Below are 27,236 nucleotides of genomic sequence, written 5' to 3' on the forward strand. Positions count from 1 at the left end.
ATTGTATTCATTCTTTCTTTTTTCCTTCATGGATCTAAACTCTACCGCTGCCGGTATTTTTTTCTATATGTTAATTGTAATATTTTGAGAATGGGTTTTGTTGTTTGTTTGGGGTGGCATAGCTCGGTTGGTAGAGTGGCCGTGCCAGCAACTTGAGGGTTGCAGGTTCGATTCCCGCATCCGCCTTCCTAGTCACTGCCGTTGTGACCTTGGGCAAGACACTTTACCCACCTGCTCCCAGTGCCACCCACACTGGTTTAAATGTAACTTAGATGTAAAGCGCTTTGAGTCACTAGAGAAAAGCGCTATATAAATATAATTCACTTCACTTCTATTTTTGGCAAAAGTAAGACAAAGAAAACAATCCGAAGTTGTCTTTATTTTTTAAGTTTTAATGCCATGATTTTAATAGTTTGTCCCCGCGTGTGCACATATTTTCCTACATGAGTTTGACACCCCTGAACTAGTCGATACTACTATGATTACATCGATATTTTTTTTTCGTCACAAAAAACTGTTTTCCTTTGTTAAAAATTCATATTATGTTTATAAACTCAGGAAATACATCCCTGGACACATGAGGACTTTGAATATGACCAATGTATGATCCTGGAACTACTTGGTATCGGATCGATACCCCAAATTTCTGGTGTCATCCAAAAATAATGTAAAGTATCAAACCACAGAAGAATAAGTGATTGTTACATTTTAACAGGAGTGTAGATAGAATATGTTAAAACAGAAAGTAAGCGGATATTAACAGTAAATAAAAAAGTAGATTAATAATACATTTTCTACCACTTGTCCTTAATAATGTTGACAAAATAATAGAATGATAAATGACACAATACGTCACTGCATATGTCAGCAGTAGAAAATAGGAACCTTTGTTTGCTTACTTACTAATAAAAGAAAATTTGTCTCGAAAGTTCACTATTTTATTTAAGGACAAAATTGCAATGGGAAAGATATGTTTAATGTACCGTAAAATTTTTAGTGAAAATTAAACCCAATAATGTCATTTTTTGTGGTCCCCTTTATTTTAGAAAAGTATCGAAAAGTATCGATATACGTTTTGGTACCGGTGGGTACAACTAGGACTGGGCGATATATCGATATACTCACTATACGTGCGATATAGAAAATGACTATATCGTGATATTGGAGTATACGTTCTCACGCAGTTGCTTTTAGCTGCGGGCATTACACTTCAGGCGTTTCTCACTCTTTCTTGTCTCTCCTTCACACAGAGATGTAAAACAAGCGCACCTTCTCACATACATCACGTACCCTCGAGGAGCAGAGAGGTAGCGGCAAGGGTAACGTTAGCTGCGGTTCGAGTGGTAATACGATAAAAGGTGCGAATCTGGTAACAAATGAAGGAAGAATTCATTCTCAAGAAAAACGATGTCTGGCGGTGGTTTGGTCTTCAAGCGGGAATATGTCGAACAGACAACCGTAATTTGTCAAGTATGGGGCAAAAGCGTTGCTACAAAAAGTAGCATTACTGCTAATTTGTAGCATCATTTGAAAAGTCAGTGGTTCTCAACCTTTTTTCAGTGAAATTTTTTTTTAGTTCAAGTACCCCGTAATCAGCGCAAAGCATTTTTGGTTGAAAAAAAGAGATAAAGAAGTAAAATACAGCACTATGTCATCAGTTTCTGATTTATTAAATTGTATAACACTGCAAAATATTGCTCATTTGTAGTGGTCTTTCTTGAACTATTTGGAAAAAAAGATATAAAAATAACTAAAAACTTGTTGAAAAATAAACAAGTGATTCAATTATAAATAAAGATTTCTACACATAGAAGTAATCATCAACTTAAAGTGCCCTCTTTCGGGATCGTCAGTCTACCCCAGGGCAGCTGTGGCTACTGATGTAGCTTACCACCACCATTGTGTGAATGAATGTTGAGTCCCACTTCTCCGTGAGCGCTTTGAGTGTTTAGAAAAGCGCGATATAAATCTAAGTTGTTAATAGAGATCCAGCGGGATTCATGAACTAGATTCTAAACATTTCCTCACAAAAAAAGAAATCTTTAAAGGGGAACATCATCACAATTTCAAAAGGGTTAAAAACAATAAAAATCAGTTCCCAGTGGCTTGTTGTATTTTTTAAATTTTTTTTCAAAATTTTACCTGTCTCGGAATATCCCTAAATAAGGCTTTAAAGTGCCTTATTTTCGCTCTCTGCGAAAACACTTGCCATCTCCCTGTGACGGCACACAGTGCTGCCAATGTAAACAAACAATGGGAATACCACAGCAAGATATAGTGTCATTAGCTCGGATTCAAACTCAGATTTCAGCGATTTAAGCGATTCAACAGATTACGCATGTATTTAAACAGATGGTTGGAGTATGAAAATATTGAAGAAGAAACGGAAGCTATTGAGCGAATAGCTATTGACGCTATTCATAGCCATAGCATGGCCGAATAGCTGCGTTAGCATCGCTGGTAAAATGTGCGGACCAAACGATCAGGACTTTCGCATCTTTTGACACTGGAGCAACTTAAATCCGTCGATTGGTAAGTGTTTTTTTTCGCATTAAACGTGGGTGGAAGGAAACGTAATATAGTTGCAAATGCATCTGCAGGTTATGCATACATCTCTGTACCATGTCTGCTTTAGCACCGCCGGTAAATAGCACGTTAGCATCGATTAGCATAGCATGTTAGCATCGATTAGCTGGCAGTCAACATCAACAAAACTCACCTTTGTGATTTTGTTGACTATCGTTGCAAATGCATTTGCAGATTATCCATACATCTCTGTGCCATGTCTGCCTTAGCATCGCCGGTAAAATGTGGAGAAACTCCAGCACATTCAATGGGGGTCTGGCGGCAGACACTTTGGCATCTTCGGGCCAGTGGTGCAACTTGAATCCCTCCCTGTTAGTGTTGTTACACCCTCCGACAACACACCGTCGAGGCATGATGTCTCCAAGGTTCCAAAAAATAGTCAAAAAAACGGAAAATAACAGAGATGAGACCCGGTGTTTGTAATGTGTTGAAAATGAAAAGGGCGGGTGTGTTACCTCGGCGACGTCACATTCTGACGTCATCGCTTCCAGCGCGATAAATTTAATTCGCCAAAATTCACCCATTTAGAGTTCGTAAATCGGTTAAAAAAATAGATGGTCTTTTTTCTGCACCATCAAGGTATATATTGACGCTTACATAGGTCTGGTGATAATGTTCCCCTTTAACATCAATATTTATGGAACATGTCCACAAAAAAATCTAGCTGTCAACACTGAATATTGCATTTTTTTCACAGTTTATAAACTCACATTCATATTTTGTTGAAGTATTATTCAATAAATATATATTTATAAAGTCTTTTTGAATTGTTGCTATTCTAAAAAAATACCTTCAAGTACCCTCAGGGGTACGCGTACCCCCATTTGAGAACCACTGCGCTAGAGAATGAAAAGTGCTTGAAACTCCGCATGTCAACATTTCAGTTCGGTGCAACGCCAACAAAATGCCGGGGCAACACATCAACGCCGTATGAAAAAAATAGTGATAACGTCCGCAGGAACCTACCACATAGCACAGGGGTCGGGAACCTTTTTGGCTGAGAGAGCCATACAAGCCAAATATTTTAAAAAGTATTTCCGTGAGAGCCATATAATATATTTTTAAGACTGAATACAACTAAAAGCGTGCATTTTTAAGTAAGACCAACATTTTTAGAGTGTAATATGTCTCTTGTTCTTTTTTAATAACATAAACATTAATAAATAAAATACTTCTTACCATTAATGCGACTTCTTGAACAGGTGCGGTAGAAACCAGATGGATGGATTAAAATGCATGAGAATCTTTTATATTTTGAACATTATTTTTGACACTGTGATTACCAGTGGAATTATTCATTACTTACCGTGTTAAGCAATGTCAGCTAAGATTTACCTGAGAGCCAGGTGCAGTCATCAAAAGAGCCATAGGTTCCCTACCCCTGACATAGCAGGACATACACTATTTTATTTCCTATCACGCAGCTCATTTTTATTTGACACTTATTGAAATATCTTGTGTGACATCATGCACAAAAGTGCACTTTATTTGTTTTAAACTATTGCAGTGGCATTCTGTACAAAAAGTGCACTCTAATTTAGTGTTGTTTTGATACGTCATCTTAGTGACATCATGCACAAAAGTGCACTTTATTTGTTTTAAACTATTGCATTGGCGTTCTGTACAAAAACTGCACTCTAATTTAGTGTTGTTTTTGATATGTCATCTTAGTGACATCATGCACAAAAGTACACTTATAGCTTGTTTTATAAATGTCTCTGACAATCTTGCACTTTCTGTTTTGGAAATGACATGAATGTTTGTAATACTACTTAAAAAATACAGTTTTGCTAATTTTATTTCATTGTGATTTCCTTCTCGGCATGAACGTTTAAAATGAGCATATATGAATGCAGTATGAAGAAGAATGTTTTAATGTAGACACAGAATCATCATACTGCTGTGATTATATGCATCAAGTGTTCATTCAAGGCTAAGGCAAAAATATCGAAATATTTATGGTGTATCGTGACAGGGCCTAAAAATATCGAGATATTAAAAAAAGGCCATATCGCCCAGCCCTAGGGACGCCTTTTCCCAATCTCGCCGAGTCCACTTCACACGTCTCCAGTTTTGTTGTTATTTTTAACCGGCGCTGAATCACTGTTCGTGAGTCATGCCTGCAAGTCTACTGCTCCAAATTTCTACAAACACCAACCTATTCCTTCCTTCCCCTCGCTCACTTCATCTCGCTCCATCTCAGACAAAGGAACCTTGTGTGTGTGTGTTTGTTTTTTTTTTGTTATTTTTTATTTTTTTTGCCTTCACATGTTCATGCATGCATATATTTGCGTGCGCGAGTGGGTTCTAACCTCAAGCTCTCTTCGGAGACAGTCCTGACTCCTGGCCTCTCTGAGTTTTGTCTGTTTGCGTGCCAGAACCTGCTCTATTCGAGCACTGACGCCACACTAACTCAACGAGCCGCAATCCTTGCATTACAATTCAAGCTTAAAGACCTACTGAAACCCGCTACTACCGACCACGCAGTCTGATAGTTTATACATCAATGAGGAAATCTTAACATTGCAACAAATGCCAATACGGCCTTTTTAGTTTACTAAATTGCAATTTTAAATTTCGCGGAAAGTATCCTGTTGAAACTTCACGGATTGTAGCGGACATTTTGTTCCAGACCCGATCCCAGCTATAAGTCGTCCGCTTTAATCACATAATTACACAGTATTCTGGACATCTGTGTTGCTGAATCTTTTGCAATATGTTCAATTGATAATGGAGACGTCAAAGAAGAAAGATGTAGGTGTGAAGCGGTGTATTGCGGCCGCCTTTAGCAACACAAACACAGCCGGTGTTTCGTTGTTTGCATTCCCGAAAGATGACGGTGAAGCTTTACTATGGAACAGAGCGGTCAAACGAACATGGTTCCCTACCACATGTCAACCGGCAGGTTCCGGTGAGAAAATGGTGGTAATAAGGCTGCTCTTACCGTAGACATGAGCGGAGAGCTTGCGTCGTTCCTCGTGCACCTGTCTTAGAGGCACCTGCGGAATCTCTTACCTCCTCCGACCGGCCACCCCCGAAGCTATAAGTCGTCCGCTTTAATCGCATAATTACACAGTAATAATGTGTTGCTGAATCTTTTGCAATATGTTCAATTAATAATGGAGACGTCAAAGAAGAAAGATGTAGGTGGGAAACGGTGTATTGCGGCCTTCTTAGCAACACAAACACAGCCGGTGTTTCCTTGTTTACATTCCCGAAAGATGACGGTGAAGCTTTACTATGAAACAGAGCGGTCAAGCGAACCGGCAGGTTTCGGTGAGAAAATGGTGGTAATAAGGCTGCTCTTACCGTAGACATGAGCGGAGAGCTTGCATCGTTCCTCGTGCACCTGTCTTAGAGGCAGCTGCGGACTCTTTTGCCTCCTCCGACCGGCCGCCCCCGAAGGTGGGATGTTTCCACCGTGGAGGAGGGAAAGAGAAAAAAAAATCTCAGCCCGGCCCCAACGGCTGCCTTCGCTTCGCCTCGTCGAGGAACGTGGCTTCCCTCAGAGACACTGGCGGTCACCACAACCCTCCGACTTTCACTAAAACACTAGTAACACAATAAGCAGATAAGGGATTTTCCAGAATTGTCCTAATAAATTTGTGTAATAACATCTGAATCGCTCTGCGGTGTAGTTTTTTTTTGTTTTTTTGTTTTTTTCCGAGTCCTTCACTCTCACTTTCCTCATCCACGAATCTTTCATCCTCGCTCAAATTAATGGGGAATTCGTCGCTTTCTCGGTCCGAATCGCTCTCGCTACTGGTGGCCATGATTGTAAACAATGTGCGGATGTAAGGGGCTCCACAACCCGTGACGTCACGCGCACATCGTCTGCTACTTCCGGTACAGGCAAGACTTTATTATAAGCGACCAAAAGATGCAAACTTTATCGTCGATCTTCTCTACTAAATCCTTTCAGCAAAAATATGGCAATATCGCGAAATGATCAAGTATGACACATAGAATGGACCTGCTATCCCCGTTTAAATAATAAAATCTCATTTCAGTAGGCCTTTAAAGTCGTGCGTTCCGACTATATAGTCCCCCGCATTTGTCACCAGGATGGATCCCGGCGGGTTTAAAAGCTCTATTGTGCGAAATGCTTCAACGAGACAAGCAAACGGGGGGTCGGGAGGAAAAAGCAGAAGAGACAACGTTGTTTTGGAATAGGTTGGAGCAGAAAATGCAGTTCCTCCTTTGCTACATGCGTCCGTGGAGCTTGCCAAACATCTGGAGCAAAGTTAGAAAAGCGCTGAATGAAAATCATTTTTAAACAACAGTGGCTCGGTTGTGCGACGCCGGACGCCGGCCAGTTAAAACAGTCCCGGTTGGGTTATCTGTCTCGGAGCGGTTATCGAACAGACGCTTTTATTGCCAGTCGTGTTTCATTGCCAGTGTTTGAAGACCACACTCCCGGTATGTGCGCCTTGTACGTTTACACTTTTACCGTCACCGCCAGGCCTCGCCGCGCCTCCAGGCGCCGTATACTTTAAGGCTGAGAAAATATTCCAACTTTTTAAAAAGATGCTATGAAATGCTGCCATGGAATATTAAACCCAGGTCTAATAGCTGTCCCTGTTTTATTCTGCTGTTCAAAGTGTGTGTTTAGTTTGGCTGTTGAGGTGTGTTCGCCTGCCGACTTTCTTCTGTTGCGCAGACTCTGGAGATTAAACAGGCCCAGTTGTAAAAAAAAAAAAAAAACGCAATGAGAAACAGTTGTTTGAATTCAAAACAGAAATTTGTAAAATATTATTTACCTTTCTGTGTGTACTGAATTTGATTCAAAAAGTATTGGTGGACTAGCATGGATGCCATTTGTGTTAAAGTAGCAGTGGGTTAGAAAAACAAGTTTCCCTCTATATTGAAGCTTTTATCAAATATATCTTATTTATGACACCAAAACACATCCAAAGTTTGCGGATAAATACAAAACCCAAAACCAGTGAAGTTGGAACATTGTGTTAATGGTGAATGTCCGGTTCAAACACTGATGACATCTACTAAACAGACAAAGAAGCAAGGAACTAAACAGAGACAGAATTAAATTCGGCTCCATTGAGGAGAAACGTGTGGGCTGTACTCTTGTACAGTCTCCACCATGCTCTTTTATTTGGATTTTCCCTGATTACATGGCAACAGCTGTTACTAAGGGAGGGGGGTCATAAACAGCCGTCCCCCTTATCACAAAACCGCTCAAAGAAAAAGTTGGTCAAAAAAAAAAAAGGTCGTGATACAGTTCAGAGAAGAGGTGCCAGGAGCTTGGGCAGGTCCTACTTTCTCTCCGCTTTGTAGCTCGGCTGGTAGAGCGGCCGTGCCAGCAACTTGAGGGTTGCAGGTTCGACCCCCGCTTCCGCCATCCTAGTCACTGCTGTTGTGTCCTTGGGCAAGACACTTTACCCACCTGCTCCCAGTGCCACCCACACTGGTTTAAATGTAAAAATTAGATATTGGGTTTCACTATGTAAAGCGCTTTGAGTCACTAGAGAAAAAGCGCTATATAAATATAATTCACTTCACTTCATCTTGGGTCAAGACAAAATATTTCTGTTGATTACAATACATCAAAGAAACAGAACACATTCATGTTGCATCCCATCCTACACAGTGGAGTTGTACAAGCCTTCTTCTTGGTAGGATCAAAGACAGCTTTTGTCTACTCGCCGGGGAACTCATGGCAACACAAAGTTTGTGATAACTCAGATACAATTATTACGATTGTGAATAAAAACAGAATGCGATGATTTGCAAATCGTTTTCAAACTACATTCAATTTAATACTCTGCAAAGACAAGATACTAAGCGTTGGAACTGGAAAATGTTGTTATTCTTTGCAAATATTAGCTCATTTGGAATTTGATGCCTGCAACATGTTGAAAAAGAGCTGGCACAAGTAGCAAAAAAGATTGAGGAAATAGAAATGGAATACAATGATTTGCAAATCCTTTTCAACCCATATTCAATTGAATGCACTACAAAGACAACATAATTGTTGTTCAAACTCATTAATTTTTTTTTTTTTTTTTGCAAATAATCATTTCATGGCTGCAACATGTGCCAAAGTAGTTGGGAAAGGGCATGTTCACCACTGTGTTACATCACCTTTTCTTTTAACAACACTCAATAAATGTTTGGTAACTGAGGAAACTAATTGTTGAAGCTTTGAAAGTGGAATTCTTTCCCATTCTTGTTTTATGTCGAGCTTCATTCGTTCAACAGTCCGGGGTCTCCGCTGTCGTATTTTACGCTTCATAATGCGCCACACATTTTCGATGGGAGACAGGTCTGGACTGCAGGCTGGCCAGAAAAGTACCCGCACTCTTTTTTGTACGAAGCCACGCTGTAGTAACACGTGCTGAATGTGGTTTGGCAATGTCTTTCTGAAATAAGCAGGGGCGTCCATGAGTTTATACCAAAATGGATACATGGATGATACAGCAGAGGATTGGGAGAATGTCATGTGGTCAGATGAAACCAAAATAGAACTTTTTGGTATAAACTCAACTCGTCGTGTTTGGAGGAAGAAGAATACTGAGTTGCATCCCAAGAACATCACACCTACTGCGAAGCAGGGGGGTGGAAACATCATGCTTTGGGGCTGTTTTTCTGCTAAGGGGACTGGACGATTGATCCGTGTTAAGGAAAGAATGAATGGGGCCATGTATCGTGAGATTTTGAGCCAAAGCCTCCTTCCATCAATGAGAGCTTTGAATGGTTGACCAAATACTTATTTTCCACCATAATTTACAAATAAATTCTTTAAAATTCCTACAAAGTGAATTCCTTGATTTTTTTTTCACATTCTGTCTCTCACAGTTGAAGTGTACCTGTGATGAAAATTACAGACCTCTGTCATCATTTTAAGTGGGAGAACTTGCACAATCGGTGGCTGACTAAATACTTTTTTGCCCCACTGTATATATATACTCTTACTCTATTTGAAAAGTGGAGACTAGCGGAAGACCAACTGTCCTTCTGCAACCACGCCTGCCAGTATTGCACAGAGTGCGGTTTTGTATTGTTAAAATATGCACGGCCACTTATACTTGTACTCTTTGGCATTGATGTCGCCGTGGCGGTACTTCCAAGTCCCTGACAGCCTCGCACCATGACAGGGCCTTGGCTGTTGGACGTGCGTCTGTCCAGCACACACTGCCCACGCCATTTATCTGCCCGCAACTCACATTTTCTACTACGCGACGACTCGGCACGCCGTGCGCGGAGGGGTTGACGTTGCTTCTCGACACAGTTCTCACTCGACTTCCTTTTTGGCGCGGCGGAGTTGAACTTGGCACCGGGGGCCGTGACTGTGCATTGTTCTGTTTGACAAAGTGTTGCCAAAAGCAAGCTGGGGATCGTGCGGTTCAATCGAGCGCTTGATGGACGAAGCCACTTGATGAAGCGCCGTCTTGGGGATCGTACATCACGGGGGCGTTCTGCTAAGACTTTGTCAACATGCCATGAATTCTTTGATCCCTTGATCAAGTCCCGCGGTGCGAGGTGGTGCGCGTTCAAGCCTCAAGCCTACATTTCTGTGGATGAACAGGAGTCTTTGTCACTTTTATACCAGCTGATTTCATGTCGCCTAATTAATGTCAGAACTGGGATAAAGTTTGTCCTTTTCCACTGTAATCGAATGCTTGTTGTGAAAGAGTCTAGACAAGTGGGTCAAGGGTTTGGTACATCCGAGCCTGCCTGTGTTTAAAGGGGAACATTATCTCCAGACCTATGTAAGAGTCAATATATACCTTGATGTTGCAGGAAAACGACCATATATTTTTTGAACCGATTTCCGAACTCTAAATGGGTGAATTTTGGTGAATTAAACTCCTTTCTATTATTCGCTCTCGGAGCGATGTGACGTCACATAGGTAGTCAATCCGCCAATTTCTCAAACACATTACAAACCCATCCATCCATCTTCTTCCGCTTATTCAAGGTCGGGTCGCGGGGGCAACAGCCTAAGCAGGGAAACCCAGACTTCCCTCTCCCCAGCCACTTCGTCTAGCTCTTCCTGGGGGATCCCGAGGCGTTCCCAGGCCAGCCGGGAGACATAGTCTTCCCAACGTGTCCTGCGTCTTCCCCGTGGCCTCCTACCGGTTGGAAGTGCCCTAAACTTCTCCCTAAGGAGGCGTTCGGGTGGCATCCTGACCAGATGCCCGAACCACCTCATCTGGCTCCTCTCGATGTGAAGGAGCAGCAGCTTTACTTTGAGTTCCTCCCGGATGGCAGGGGCGGGGGGTTGGGGTAATTCTTGGGGTAATTCTTGTTTTTGTTTTGGGGTTTTTTTGTCATGAAAAAGGGAGTTTTTTTGGGTTGGTGCACTAATTGTAAGTGTATCTTGGGTTTTTTATGTTGATTTAATAAAAAAAAAAAAAATAATAATAATAATAATTAAAAAAAATATATAAAAAATTATTCTGCGGCCCGGTACCAATGGGTGGTTGGGGACCACTGGGTTAACGGATTTGGTACATCCGAGTCTTGAACTCTTTAGAGAGCCTCCCTGTGTTTAAGATAACCCTCAACCTGTCTTTCGATCAGTACTGATCAGTTGCACAAACACAGAAAGATCGGATTCACATACTTATTGTAGTCGTAACGGAGAAGGTGAGTGAACGCTTGGTCTGTAATATCATCAAAAGGTTTAGAGAATCTGGAGAATCAGTGTGTAAAGAACGGGGTCAGGAGCACTTCACAAAACCACTGTCAGTAACAACAGTTTGTCGCTACATCTCTAAGTGCAAGTTAAAACTCTACTATGCACAGCGAAAACCATTGATCAACAACACCCAGAAATTGTTCCGCTGCAAAAGTTTGCTGGAGGCCACAGTTTTGAGAATCAAAATGTTCGACTCGACTGGGAATCGTGAGCTTTCTGAGAAAATGATCAGAAAAATATCCCAGGTTACATAGAATTCCAGATTTTGTGGGACATCCATCCATCGATCCATTTTTACCACTTGTCCCGTTTGAAGTCGCCGGGGGTGCTATTTCAACTTGCACAATTTTCACATTTCTCAACCAATTCGAACTGTTCCACCATCCACACACTCTTCTCACCTTGGATAATCAAACTACCATTTTCCAAGTTTAATTAAATTCCATTTATTCCCAGAATTCCTGGTTATCCAAAGCCATATTTACACCTCTTCCTGGAAAGTTCAACATTTGTATTACATTTTTCGACCGTTTCCAACCATTACACCTTCTTAGTTGTAAATATAAATGTTCTTATTTGTTCTCCATACAAATTCCCGGTTTTCCGGAAATTCAAATTCACAATGCTACTATGGCAACATTTTTCAACAGATTCATACAATTCAAACACCAGCTCCTTCATATCTTCTAGGACAATTGTGCTTGTATCAATATTTTCCCTTTTTTTTTATTACCAAATTTCCAGGAAATTTCCAGTCAAATACATAGACATATTCATAGTAGTACAATGCCTTAAATTTTCAAAATTTTGCAACATTTTTAAACGGTATTTCCAACATTTCAACCATCCACACATACTTCTCTATATTGAATGCAAAACATGTTTTCCCTTTCTCAAATTTCCAAGTTTTCCTGGAATTTTCTCCTTATTGACATTGAATGGGCAATATACAATCCACTGCATATCCAAAATTTCTTATCAGATTTAAACCGCTCCTCCATCCAAACTCTCCACTCATCCTGATCATTCAAGCCAACATGTTTCTTTATTCCCAAAATTCCCTTATTACCCGAAATTACCAGGAATTTCTCCCCACTTAAAACAAACGAGCAATATACAAACCTCCATATCCCACGTTTCTCAACCGATTGGAACCGTTCCAACATCCGCACACTCCACTCACCCTGGACATTGAATTCAAAATGTTTCCTGGTTCCAGAAATTCCATGATTACCCAGAATTACCAGGAATTTGCCCACATTGAAAACGAATGGCCGATATACAAACTTCTCCATATCCTACGTTTTTTTTTAACCGATTGGAATCGTTCCAACATCCACACACTCCACTCACCCTGGACATTCAAGTCAACATGTTTCCTGGTTCCGGAAATTCCATAATTACCCAAAATTACCAGGAATTTCCCCACATTGAAAACGACTGGGCAATATACAAACCTCTCCATATCTCACATTTCTCAACCGATTGGAACCGTTCCAACATCCGCACACTCCACTCACCCTTGACATTTAAGTCAACATGTTTCCTGGTTGCAAAATCCCATGATTACCCAAAATTACCAGGAATTTCCCCACATTAAAAACAAACGGGCGATTTACAAACCTCTCCATATCCTACGTTTGTTAGCCGATTGGAATCGTTCCAACATCCGCACACTCCACTCACCCTGGACATTCAAGTCAACGTGTTTCCTGGTTCCAGAAATTCCATGATTACCCCAAATTACCAGTTATTTCCCCACATTGAAAACGAATGGCCAATATATAAACCTCCATATCCCACATTTATCGAACCGATTGGAACCGTTCCAACATCCGCACACTCCACTCACCCTGGACATTCAAGTCAACATGTTTCCTGGTTCCGGAAATTCCTTAATTACCCAAAATTACCAGGAATTTCCCCACATTGAAAACAATCGGTAAATATACTGTACAAACCTCTCCATATCCCACATTTCTCAACCGATTGGAACCGTTCCAACATCGGCACACTCCACTCACCCTGGACATTCAAGTCTACATGTTTCCTGGTTCCAGAAATTCCTTAAGTACCCAAAATTACCAGGAATTTCCCCACATTGAAAACGACTGGGCAATATACAAACCTCTCCATATCTCACATTTCTCAACCGATTGGAACCATTCCAACATCCGCACACTCCACTCACCCTGGACATTTAAGTCAACATGTTTCCTGGTTGCAAAATCCCATGATTACCCACAATTACCAGGAATTTTCCCACATTAAAAACAAACGGGCGATATACAAACCTCTCCATATCCTACGTTTGTCAGCCGATTGGAATCGTTCCAACATCCGCACACTCCACTCACCCTGGACATTCAAGTCAACGTGTTTCCTGGTTCCAGAAATTCCATGATTACCCCAAATTACCAGTTATTTCCCCACATTGAAAACGAATGGCCAATATATAAACCTCCATATCCCACATTTATCGAACCGATTGGAACCGTTCCAACATCCGCACACTCCACTCACACTGGACATTCAAGTCAACATGTTTCCTGGTTCCGGAAATTCCCTGATTACCCAAAATTACCAGGAATTTCCCTACATTGAAAACAATCGGGAAATATACTGTACAAACCTCTCCATATCCCACATTTCTCAACCGATTGGAACCGTTCCAACATCCGCACACTCCACTCACCCTGGACATTCAAGACAACATGTTTCCTGGTTCCAGAAATTCCATGATTACCCAAAATTACCAGGAATTTCCCCATATTGAAAACGAATGGCCGATATACAAACCTCTCCATATCCTAAGTTTCTCAACCGATTGGAATCGTTCCAACATCCGCACACTCCACTCACACTGGACATTGAATTCAACATGTTTCCTGGTTCAATAAATTCCACGATTACCTAACATTACCAGGAATTTCCCCACATTGAAAACAATCAGGGAATATACAAACCTCTCCATATCCCACATTTCTCAACCGATTGGAACCGTTCCAACATCCACACACTCCACTCACTTTGGACATTCAGGTCAACATGTTTCCTGGTTTCGGAAATTCGATGATTACCCCAAATCACCAGGAATTTCCCATTGAAAACGAACGGGCGATATACAAACCTCTCCATATCCTATGTTTCTCAACCGATTGGAATCGTTTCAACATTTGCACACTCCACTCACCCTGGACATTCAAGTCAAGATGTTACCTGGGCCCGGAAATTCCATGATTACCCCAAATTACCAGGAATTTCCCCACATTGAAAACGAATGGCCAATATACAAACCTCCATATCCCACATTTATCAACCGATTGGAACCGTTCCAACATCCACACACTCCACTCACCCTGGACATTCAAGTCAACATGTTTGCTGTTTCCGAAAATTCCTTAATTACCCAAAATTAGCAGGAATTTCCCCACATTGAAAACGAATGGCCAATATATAAACATCCATATCCCACATTTATCAACCGATTGGAACCGTTCCAACATCCGCACACTCCACTCACCCTGGACATTCAAGTCAACATGTTTCCTGGTTCCGGAAATTCCTTAATTACCCAAAATTACCAGGAATTTCCCCACATTGAAAACAATCGGTAAATATACTGTACAAACCTCTCCATATCCCACATTTCTCAACCGATTGGAACCGTTCCAACATCCGCACACTCCACTCACCCTGGACATTCAAGACAACATGTTTCCTGGTTCCAGAAATTCCATGATTACCCAAAATTACCAGGAATTTCCCCATATTGAAAACGAATGGCCGATATACAAACCTCTCCATATCCTAAGTTTCTCAACCGATTGGAATCGTTCCAACATCCGCACACTCCACTCACACTGGACATTGAATTCAACATGTTTCCTGGTTCAATAAATTCCACGATTACCTAACATTACCAGGAATTTCCCCACATTGAAAACAATCAGGGAATATAGAAACCTCTCCATATCCCACATTTCTCAACCGATTGGAACCGTTCCAACATCCACACACTCCACTCACTTTGGACATTCAAGTCAACATGTTTCCTGGTTTCGGAAATTCGATGATTATCCCAAATCACCAGGAATTTCCCATTGAAAACGAACGGGCGATATACAAACCTCTCCATATCCTATGTTTCTCAACCGATTGGAATCGTTTCAACATCCGCACACTCCACTCACCCTGGACATTCAAGTCAAGATGTTACCTGGGCCCGGAAATTCCATGATTACCCCAAATTACCAGGAATTTCCCCACATTGAAAACGAATGGCCAATATACAAACCTCCATATCCCACATTTATCAACCGATTGGAACCGTTCCAACATCCACACACTCCACTCACCCTGGACATTCAAGTCAACATGTTTGCTGTTTCCGAAAATTCCTTAATTACCCAAAATTAGCAGGAATTTCCCCACATTGAAAACGAACGGCCAATATATAAACATCCATATCCCACATTTATCAACCGATTGGAACCGTTCCAACATCCGCACACTCCACTCACCCTGGACATTCAAGTCAACATGTTTCCTGGTTCCGGAAATTCCTTAATTACCCAAAATTACCAGGAATTTCCCCACATTGAAAACAATCGGTAAATATACTGTACAAACCTCTCCATATCCCACATTTCTCAACCGATTGGAACCGTTCCAACATCCGCACACTCCACTCACCCTGGACATTCAAGTCTACATGTTTCCTGGTTCCGGAAATTCCTTAAGTACCCAAAATTACCAGGAATTTCGCCACATTGAAAACAATCGGTAAATATACCGTACAAACCTCTCCATATCCCACATTTCTCAACCAATTGGAACCGTGCCAACATCCGCACACTCCACTCACTTTGGACATTCAAGACAAAATGCTCCCTGGTTCGGGAAATTCCATGATTACCCCAAATTACCAGGAATTTCCCCACATTGAAAACAAACGGGCAATATACAAACCTCTGCATAGCCCACATTTCTCAACCGATTGGAACCGTTCCAACATCCACACACCCCACTCACCCTGGACATAGGACATTCACAGGCAATCCCGTCCGGAATTGCCAATTCTAGTCTAGTATTGATGTGTTACGAGGTCAGTTTCACTCAACAATACCTCTTTTGTCTCTCCACAGTTCAACCAGCAGCCAGATCCACACCCATCCACCCCACCCAACCGTGCCGGACGCAGCCTAGCAGCCAACTACGCAACGGAACCAAACACCATGCACACTCCCCTCACTGTCCGCATCCCGCGCCGCACCCGCACGCACTCCAGTCCGGCGGGGACAGGAACGGGGGCCCTCATGCGCATCCCAAACTGGGTTCCCTCCCAAGAGGAGGCTCGTCCACCTCTTCCTCCTCGTCGGCGGGACCCAGGCACGGCAGGAAGTTGCAGTCTAACCCTTCCATCACCTCCCAGAGCAGCAAGAGGAGCAAAGGCAGCTCCAAAAGTAGCTCCAAGAGCAACAGCTCCCAGATTCCCACAGAAGCACAGGATGGTAAGTTGCAAAGTAATTCAACATCAACACTCTTGACTTGTGCAACTCTACGGCTTTCAACCGCTGTTAATTGTTTAGAACTAAGCCGGCTGAATGTTCAACATTTACGGCATGACTCATGACAGACTGCAAAAGTAGGGTATGAATCATTTTAATATAGAGGTCTAACCCGAGCACTGACTTGGCAGCGTAGTGGCCTAGTGGTTAGCACTGTCGTCTCGCAGCAAGAAGGATCCTACTGTAGTTCTCAGGCCTTTTTTGTATGGAGTCTGTCGGTCCTCATTGTGGCCTGTCTCCATCCCTGTCCTCACCCAAGTGTCCAAAACCAGACACTCTGTCTATAAATTGCCCATTGTTTTGTGAATTTCAGTGTTTGCCCTAAGACACAGGTGTCAAACTCAAGGCCCGCGGGCCAGATTTGGCCCTCCACCTCATTTTATATGACCCGCAAAAACCTGGAAATAATGTGTCAATAAAATACCTTATGTCAGGTTCAAACACTGATGACATCTATTAAACAAGACAAGAAGCAAGGACTTAAACAGGGACAGAATTAAATTTGGCTCAATGAGGAGAAACGTGTACAGCTTTTATTTGGACTTTCCCTGATTACTTGGCAACAGCTGTTTCTAAAGGCAGGGGGTCGTAAACAGCCATCGAATTTGATTAAAAACAGTTCAAATAAAAGGTCGCCTGGAGGGGGCCTGCTTCCTCTCCGCTTTGTAGTTCTAGGGTCAAGACAGCATATTTCTGCCAGATCTGGCCCTCCACCTCATTTTATATGGCCCGCAAAAGCTTGGAAATAATGTGTCAATAAAATACCTTGTATTTTCTTTCTTTACTTTCTTATTTTCTTACTAAATGTATTAGAGGGTTTTTTTCGAGTTTGACAGAGAAAAAAAATATTGCAACAAGTAGACTAGACTTAGACTTCCTTTTTATTGTCATTCAAATTTGAACTTTAAAGTACAGATAAGAACGCAATTTTGTTGCATTAGCTCATGGAAGTACAGGATAAAAAATCAACAAGGTGCAGATATACATAAATAGATTACTGTACAGATACATATATTGCACTTTTGCATATACATCTACGTTTATGGATGTATGTTATATTGTATTTTATATTCCAGCGAGTTAATCCATTTTGGGGGGGAATTGAGGGGATCATTATGATATTGTATCATATCAAATATTGTACTATCTAACTTTAACGGTCTAAATCTAAATAAATATTTAAATATCTGCTTACGTTATGATTTTGAAGCAAGTCATCCATCAAATTGTACACTATACATGGCCAATAGATTTTATTGTAACATTTTGGGAGTTTTTTTTTTTACAGCATGTTACTGTAAATTAGAAAAAAAACATTTTTTTAATTTTTATTTTTATTTTTTTTAACAGTAAAATTCTGTCAACTGAGGTTTTTTTTTTATGGTAAAATCCGCGATTGATGATTTTATGGTACCGCATTTTATTATGGTTAAAAAAACTGGCAGCTGAGTTGCCATAATTAAATCAAACATCCATTCATCCATCCATTTTCTACCGCTTATTCCCTTTTGGGGTCACGGGGGGCGCTGGCGCCTATCTCAGCTACAATCGGGCGGAAGGCGGGGTACACCCTTGACAAGTCACCATCCTCATCGAAAGTGGCATTGTATTTTTATTTACAGTAATATGTTGTAAAAATAATTATAGTTAAAAAAAAAACATATTTTACAGTAAAAGTCCGGCAACCAAGCTGACAGATTTTTTTATTTACTTTTTACTTTAAAAATGTTTTAAATATTTAAATTCATAGGCAAATTTGTCAATTATTTACTGTTACATATAAATACTTAAATATCTGGTTAACTTATGATATATATATATATATATATATATATATATATATATATATATATATATATATATACATATATATATATATATATACATATATATATATATATATATATATATATATATATATATATATATATATATATATATATATATATATATATATATACCAGTTTCACAAGTTGAATTGACGTGCGAACTATCTTCGTCCCCAGACTGCTGCGTTCACTGCATCCTGGCCTGCCTCTTTTGTGAATTCCTGACGCTGTGCAACATCGTGCTGGACTGCGCCACCTGCGGCTCGTGCGCCGGCGACGACTCCTGCTTCTGCTGCTGCTGCGCCTCCGAGGAGTGCGGCGACTGCGAGCTGCCGTGCGACATGGACTGCGGCATCATCGACGCCTGCTGCGAGTCGGCCGACTGCCTGGAGATCTGCATGGAGTGCTGCAGCCTCTGCTTCTCCTCTTGAGGGCCACGGCGCACGCTCGTCCCAAAGCCTGTCTCCGGGGAAGCGACGTGGACGTGGTCTCTTGTCCAAGCTGCAAAGCGCTATGTCCGGTCTTTGCCGCCGCGGCTTGCGGCTCTCGCTACGTCGGCTTGTCGTCTCTCTCTTTTACGGGCCCGACCGCAGAACAGCAGCCTCTCTTGCCTCGTGCTCGCTGTCGGGCTGCCAGAGTCTCAGCCGTGTTCCAGGCGTGAGCGCGTAGACCGGATCGTTCCCAAGGAGCCCCTCGTGTGGATTTGAGTGACTGGAGTTCTCCGAGCATGAAAAATTACCACAAAAAGTCAAATGACAAAACGGATCCATTTAACCGGATTCCAGAGGTTCCGTTGATAAGAGCGGCTGAATAATGGGGAAAAAACTCAGAACTGTTTCAGTCCATCTTTCACAAGGTTAACGTCTTCCGGTCTGATTGTGTGGCCTTGGTGAGAGGCGGATCCACTGACGTCTTTGTGCGCGGAGAAACGTACAAAAAACCCCCACAAAATAACGGCGGCTTGTGGCAATATCACATTCTCTTTGCACGTTCTTATTCAGTGGACCTAATCACCGAAGAATCGTGACAGAGTCGCTCATCAACCTGCAGATGAAGAGCATCAAATCAGCGGCGTTGGCGAGCGGGCTTGGACGGGCCGCAAACATGTGAAGGGAGAAACATCTCTGCTCATTTCATACTTCACGTTTTGTTTACTTCCGTTATGAGAACTGGATAAGGCGACGTGGTTCCTTTAATAGGTTTCATCGTTCTTTGTGGCTCGTCATGTGAACAAATGGCATGAGCGCATAGACTGCATTGTTCCCATAGAGCCCCTCGTCTGGACTCAAGTGACTGGAGTTCTCTGAGCATAAAAAATGACCTCCAAAAGTCAAATGACAAAACGGATCCATTTACCCGGATTCCAGAGGTTCCGTTGATAAGACCGGCGGCATAATGGGGAAAAAACTCAAAACTGTTTCAGTCCTTCCTTCGCAAGGTTCACGTCTTCCGGTCCGATTGCGTGGCTTTGGTGAGAGACGGATCCAGTGGTGTCTTTGTGCGCGGAGAAAGGTACAAAAAAAAACACAGAATAACGGTGGCTTGTGGCAATATCACCTTCTCTTTGTACGCTCTTATTCAGCAGACCTAATCAGCGAAGAATCGTAACAGAGTCGCTCATCAGCCTGCAGATGAAGCTCATCAAATCGAGCTTCGAGGGCCACAAACATGTGAAGGGAGAAACGTCACACCTCAATTCATACTTCACGTTTTGTTTACTTCCATTTGAGAACTGGCGACGTGGTTCCTTTAATAGGTTTCATCGTTCTTTGTCGTTCTCGTCGTGAGCAAATGGCGCGAGCGCATAGACCGGATTGTTCCCATGGAGCCCCTCGCCTGGAATCGAGTGACTGGAGTTCTCCGAGCATGAAAAATGACCTCCAAAAGTCAAATGACAAAACGGATCCATTTAACCGGATTCCAGAGGTTCCGTTGATAAGAGCGGCGGCATAATGGGGAAAAAAATTCAGAACTGTTTCAGTCCTTCCTTCGCAAGGGTCACGTCTTCCGGTCCGATTGCATCACCTTGGTGAGAGGCGGCTGCACTGATGTCTTTGTGCGCGGAGAAACGTACAAAAAAACCTACAGAATAATGGCGGCTTGTGGCAATATCACGTTCTCTTAGTACGCTCTTATTCAGCGGACCTAATCAGCGAAGAATCCTGACAGAGTCGCTCATCAGCCTGCAGATGAAGCGCATCCATTTGAGAACTGGCGACGTGGTTCCTTTAATAGGTTTCATCGTTCTTTGTTGCTCTCGTTATGTGAAGAAATGGCGTGAGTGCATAGACCGGATTGTCCCCATGGAACTCTTTCGCCTGGACTCAATAGACTGGAGTACTCAGAGCATGAAAAATGACCTCCAAAAGTCAATTGACAAAACAGATCTATGTAACCGGATTCCAGAGGTTCCATTGATAAGACCGGCGGCATAATGGGGAAAAAACTCAGAACTGTTTCAGTCCGTCCTTCGCAAGGGTCACGTCTTCCGGTCTGATTGCGTGGCCTTGGTGAGAGGCGGCTCCAGTGATGTCTTTGTGCGCGGAGAAACGTACAAAAAAAAAACACAGAACAACGGCGGCTTGTGACAATATCACGTTCTCTTTGTACGTTCTTATTCAGCGGACCTATTTAGCGAAGAATCGTAACAGAGTCGCTCATCAGCCTGCAGATGAAGCTCATCAAATCGGGCTTAGAGGGCCACAAACATGTGAAGGGTGAAACATCACTCCTCAATTCATACTTCACGTTTTGTTTACTTCCATTTGAGAACTGGCGACGTGGTTCCTTTAATAGGTTTCATCGTTCTTTGTCGTTCTCGTCGTGAACAAATGGCGCGAGCGCAAAGACCGGATTGTTCCCTTGGAGCCCCTCGCCTGGACTCAATTGACTGGAGTTCTCTGAGCATGAAAAATGACCTCCAAAAGTCAAATGACAAAACGGATCCATTTAACCGGATTTCAGAAGTTCCCTTGATAAGAGCGGCGGCGTAATGGGAAAAAACTGAAGCCGGTGCTCTCAGCAGAACTGTTTCAGTCCGTCCTTGGCAAGGTTAACGTTTTCCGGTCTGATTGCGTGGCCTTTATGACATGCGCGGCCGCGGGAGGCGGATCCATTGATGTCTTTGTGTGCGGAAAAACGTACAAAAAAAAAAAACCCACAGAAAACGGCGGCTTGTGGCAATATCACACTCCCTTTGTTCGCTCTTATTCAGCGGAACCTAATCAGCGACGAATCATGAGAGAGTCGTTCATCAGCCTGCAGATGAAGCGCATCAAATCGCCGGCGTCGGCGAGCAAACATGTGAAGGGAGAGACGTCTCCTGATTTCATACGTCACGTTTTGTTTACTTCCATTTGAGAACTGGATTTAAAAGGCGACGGTGGTTTCCTTTTAATAGGTTTCATCGTTCTTTGTCGCTCTCGTCATGCGAACAAACGGCCTCCTCGGCTTAGCCCACCGCCTCAATTTCCGAGTAGATCCCAAATCTCTATTAATCCTTTTTTTATTTGGGGGGTGGGGGCGGGGGCTAGATTGTAGTTAAGATATTTGCATGTCTCCTCTAATGTGAAAATCACATTTCTGTGTTATCAGGTTCGGCCAAGCTCGCCGTGGAGCAGGTACTGCTCCACGTCTAATTTAATTCCAGCGGTGGAAATCTCCGATGACATTATGCTAAGTTCCAATGGTATGAATGGTACGCTTTTGATAACAGGACCAAGTCTCCCACCGCTAGACACTTTTTCCAACCCAATACCTCTTTGCTATGTGCTTCTTTTTTTTTTTAATGACGTGATACAAATCTCTCTCCTCTTACTATTCCGTACTTGTGCAATTATTCTTTCGTTCTCTTAAAAAAAAAACAAAGTTGACTTTGACTGGACCTTAATTTGATCCCGTACGTGCAGTAGGGAAGGGATTCATATGGCCCCGTTGCTGGGAGAGGGGGGTTAGTCGTTTTTGCAATGCAGTTTGCTGAAAATGGTTGAAAGCGCTAGGGCTGGGCGATTATGGACCATAACGGTTGGATCGATATATAACGGTATTTTTAAAACGGTGTTTAGTTCAAGCCGGGGGTGTCCAAATTATTTTTTGACTCGGGGGCCGCATTGGCTAAAGAATATGGCCCGGGGCCGAAAGCCGACTGCATGTAATGTAATTTTATATGTATGTATGTATATATATATATATATATATATATATATATATATATATATATATATATATATATATATATATACACATATATAAACCATGAATTGATTGACGTGGACTCCGACTTAAACAAGTTGAAAAACTTATTCGGGTGTTGCCATTTAGTGGTCAGTTGTACGGAATATGTACTGTACTGTGCAATCAATCAATATGATGTATTTACTTTAAATATATATATGCCGTTGAGACAAGTTTCATTTGAGAGCAGCGTGTGTAACTTTAAAAGGCGGTGTCTGTTGCCAAGCGACGAATGACGTCAGTGGGGGTCTCGCCGCATTTGTTAAGCTTGTGTTACCCCTGGTTAGTAAAAAGGAGCCGCCGCCTGAGTTACGGTGCGGGCACGTCGGCAATGGGCGATAGATCCTTCCGGCCCACCGGATCCTTTCTCAGCTATCCCGTGCTGCACCGTAACAAAGGCACATAAAAAAATACAGGTATGACGGTATTGTCTCAAATATATACCGCTTTCTGAAATATACCGGTAATAACTATCGCCCAGCCCTAGAAAGCGCCATTTATTTAATTTTTCACTCTTATTTACCCAGGAAAGTCCCATTGAGATTAAGAATCTCTTTTCCATCGCAAATGCCACAAAACACATTTTAACACATTCAACTCTACTGCCGTCTGGCGGCTAAAGTGGATAGCCCACTCCCCCAAATTCGTCACGTTTCATGTGTCAGGTAAACCGCAACGGATGGAGCCATATGAATCCCCCTTCCTGTACTTGGTTAAGGCGGATTGAAACCCCGTTTCAGAGACTCCGTCTGAGGGAACGAGGACGCTGACAATGGTGGATGACTAAGTGTGTTGTGTTTGAAATGATAACCCTGGAAAGCTCTGGAAAACGATGCGATATTTCACAGTGAAGACGATGGAACGTAAAAAAAAAATGGTTTATGATGTCATTTTTGGGGTATGAGCAGAGTGTCGATAGTACTTTCTCACCAGACCAACCATGGAAGAATCTTTTTTTTTCATAGGAAAACATTTCAAAACAATCATCGGACCTTAAAGAATAATTAGCTTTGTAGCCAAAAAAAAAGCTAACTGTCTTATTAAAATCTCAAAGCGCTGACTTTTTGCTTTGAATGAACCTAAATGATGGTTGACTTTTAATTAAAATCGTGTCATTATTGTACTCTGATGACCACGGTGCTCAAAGTCACATTTTTTTTTTTTGTGTTACGGAACATAAATTATGTAAAGTATGTGTCATTTGTTAAAAGGACCGTCAAGGACATTGAGCATATTCCAATTTCATGTAATGAAGTGGCAGTCGTTCACGGACTTCAAATCGTCATTTTTTTTTGGTCGCGGGGTTCCTACTGCAGGGAAGAAGTGTAGTCTATTTGTCGATTACACAATTCCCGGATTAATGTCGCACTCACTTCACTAGGAGAAAGTTTATTTTGCGCCTGTATCGGCCGCACAAGTGTAAGCATTAAAACATGCCGGCATGTGAGACTTCTGCGAAAATCAGCATTTTTAAACCTTAAAAATTTCCCCTACGCATTTCCTTTCATTTTTTTATCAATTGGGATTGAAAGAGTGACGTGGAAACACAAATAATTTTGAGTCTTGCTTGCATCTGAATAGCGTTGTTATAAACAAGCCTATTTCCTGAAGTATCTTTAAGAACTTCAAAACATGGCGCGAAAGTGCGACATCATTAACTGCCACATAAGTGGACTGCAGGGGGGAAAATTTGGGGGGGGGGGGGGGGGGGGTATTTGAGTTACTGAGCTAACAAAGCCTGGACCATCAAACATGACTTTTAACACCATCACCTGGTACATGTCGGTGTGTTCACGGCATTTTTCACACTTCTATGTTCGAATCGAAGCTTGTTTTATTCTGTTGCACACGTAGCATTTAGTAAGCTGTTAGCGTTAGCTATGCTAAGCTACCTGCGAGTTACAACATAAAGTATTTTTTATCACAATCCGTGGCCCGGATTAAGTTTTGGTTAGTTATTTTCTGTTAGTTTTGGACTCCCTTAGTGCACTCCTGGGTTTATTTTGATCACCATGGGGATTAATTGGGTACACATGCCTATAGTTAGTGGTGCCACGCTCAATCAGAGAGTTATTTATCCACCTTGCTCGCCACGCTCAGTTTGGCGTCGTTGTTTACTTCATGCAACCTGTCAACGTAAGTTTTGCTTGTCTCCTAGCCAATGCTAAGTGGTAGCCTTGTCTACGTAAATCTTGCTCGTTTCTAGTCCATGCTAAGTGATAGCTTACATTATTCCTTTTGCTTGTTTTCTGTTTTTGGCACTTAGCATTATTTTTTAGAATAAATCCTGTTCTTACCCGCTCGCTTTGTCCGGAGTGGTCCGTCTGCATTTCCGGAGAACGGACCCCGCAGTAAGCTGCGAAAACCCCGTCGTGACAATTTTGGTAAAGATGCAATGCCCCAATTTGTAGATCAATAACTAAGAATACTTTAAATATGAAATAAATAAAGAAACAGAGGTGTGAACGTACATTGAGAGACACAAGAGTCTAAAAACTAAGATTTTGGAATAATAATTTGTGAACTAATTTAGTTTTCAATTACAAGAAAAAACATGAAGCTCTGCATACTTCATAATAAAACCGTGGGAATTTTTTGCTATTATGTAATACAATTTTACAATTTATGTGACATTTTCAATGATGTGTCTATTAAAAAAGTGTGTGGTGCATTACATGGGACAAGTAGGTGAAAAAGACGGCCAGAACAGGTTGGTAGATGAGAATAAATGTAAACGTTAAATATAGTGTAGAAATGTAGTCATGAATTTATTAATGTTTTTATATTTTGGGGCTTGCGTGGTAGCATTTTGTGCTCATTAAAATGTTGCTCTTTTTTTCTCAATTTTCCTCTTTTTTTCATAAAGGGTGACGTTTTAACATAGTCACCTGCCGCAAAGATCACTGAGCACAGTCCTGCGTGGAGGTTTGTGATGGATAATGGATGATGGATTTACCTTTCCGTGCTGTAGCCGTTTCCTTTTTCCGATACCCATGTTGATTTTCTTGGGTTTTGGGGCTGAGTTCTGTGCGTTTTGTTCTCTTAATAAGGGTGAGTCCATAACGTGCTAAATGGCTGGCAGAATGATTGCATGAGTGCATTTGATTTAATGTAAACAATTTTACAGGTCCGCTGTGACAAGGCAAAATTTAGGAAAAAAGCTGCGGTTAATAGTCCAGAAATGACTTTAAGTTGCTATTTAGCAAAGAAGACTAACTTGCGTTTTTACATAATGTCTTGGGGAAAAAAATTATACAGTGATGCGTTTTTTTGTGTGCAATCTGTTCGAAATTGTCAGAGGAAAACCCAATTGTACAAAAACCAAAAACACAAAATAATGCAAATCTAATTATTCTGTTCCAAACACCAAACAATATTAACACATTTTATAGGGATTAATTATAGCTTTACATTGGTGCTAAATAAAATAAATATATGTCGTAATTAATGTCAACAGTGTTCATTTTGACAGCAGTTTTTAAATTCAGTATTTTGAATAAACTGTTTCGCATTTTAGGAATCTAAATGTGTTTAGTTTTAGTCGACTTAAGTCTTGTTTTTGTTCTAGTCTACTAAATTTCAACTAAATGCCTCAACATTTTAGTCGACCAAAATCTCAAAAACTAACTTCTTTAAACGGGTTGTCGCGATAACAAAGACAATAAATTTGAGTCAACAAAATTAACACACATGCAGAAAGTGAATATTATCTGCCTCGTTTTGGCTTCTATTTGGCGGGTCACTTTTGGGCTTGTGCCGTCTTATAGGGTGCACGATTAGTTTGTGGTGATGGATTTTTCCGTTCCGTGCTGCAGATGTTTCCTTTTTCAATACCCATGTTGATTTTCTTGGGTTTTGGGGCTGAGTTCTGTGCGTTTTGTTCTCTTAATAACGGTGAGTCCATAACGTGCTAAATGCCTGGCAGAATGATTGCATGAGTGCATTTGATTTAATGTACACTATTTTATTGATCAGCTGTGAAAAGGCAAAATTTATTGGTGGCCTTTGAAGCTCGTAAAATCCATAAACTTGTGGCAGCATAGTAATAGTTGCAGGGTTCAAAACGTGGGCTAATAGTCCAGAAATTGGTAAAAAAAAAAAAATTATACCGTGGTGCCTTTTTTGGAATGTGTTTCAAAATGTACAATGTACCAAATGTACCAAAATGTACCATGAATTGATTAACGTGGACCACGACTTAAATAAGTTGAAAAACGTATTAGGGTGTTACCATTTATTGGTCAATTGTACGGAATATGGACTGTACTGTGCAATCTACTAATAAAAGTCTCAATCAATCAATCATGTCAGAGGAAAACCCAATCGGAAAAAAAACAAAAACATAAAAATGATGCA

At 41.5% G+C, this 27,236-nt stretch overlaps 1 protein-coding gene across 1 annotated transcript in view; it reads left to right on the forward strand.

The window, feature by feature from the left end:
- The window catches only part of mdfi (MyoD family inhibitor), a 135,736-nt gene extending 111,154 nt beyond the window's left edge, over positions 1–24,582 (forward strand). The window contains exons 4-5 of the mRNA XM_061922610.1: positions 16,396–16,761; positions 18,825–24,582. Of these exons, the coding sequence (XP_061778594.1) occupies positions 16,396–16,761; positions 18,825–19,078 (620 nt within the window). The 3' untranslated portion in view covers positions 19,079–24,582. The remainder of the gene's footprint in view (positions 1–16,395; positions 16,762–18,824) is intronic.
- The last annotated feature ends 2,654 nt before the right edge of the window (positions 24,583–27,236 follow it).

This window comes from Nerophis ophidion, linkage group LG16, assembly GCF_033978795.1.
Source record: "Nerophis ophidion isolate RoL-2023_Sa linkage group LG16, RoL_Noph_v1.0, whole genome shotgun sequence".
NCBI lineage: Eukaryota > Metazoa > Chordata > Actinopteri > Syngnathiformes > Syngnathidae > Nerophis > Nerophis ophidion.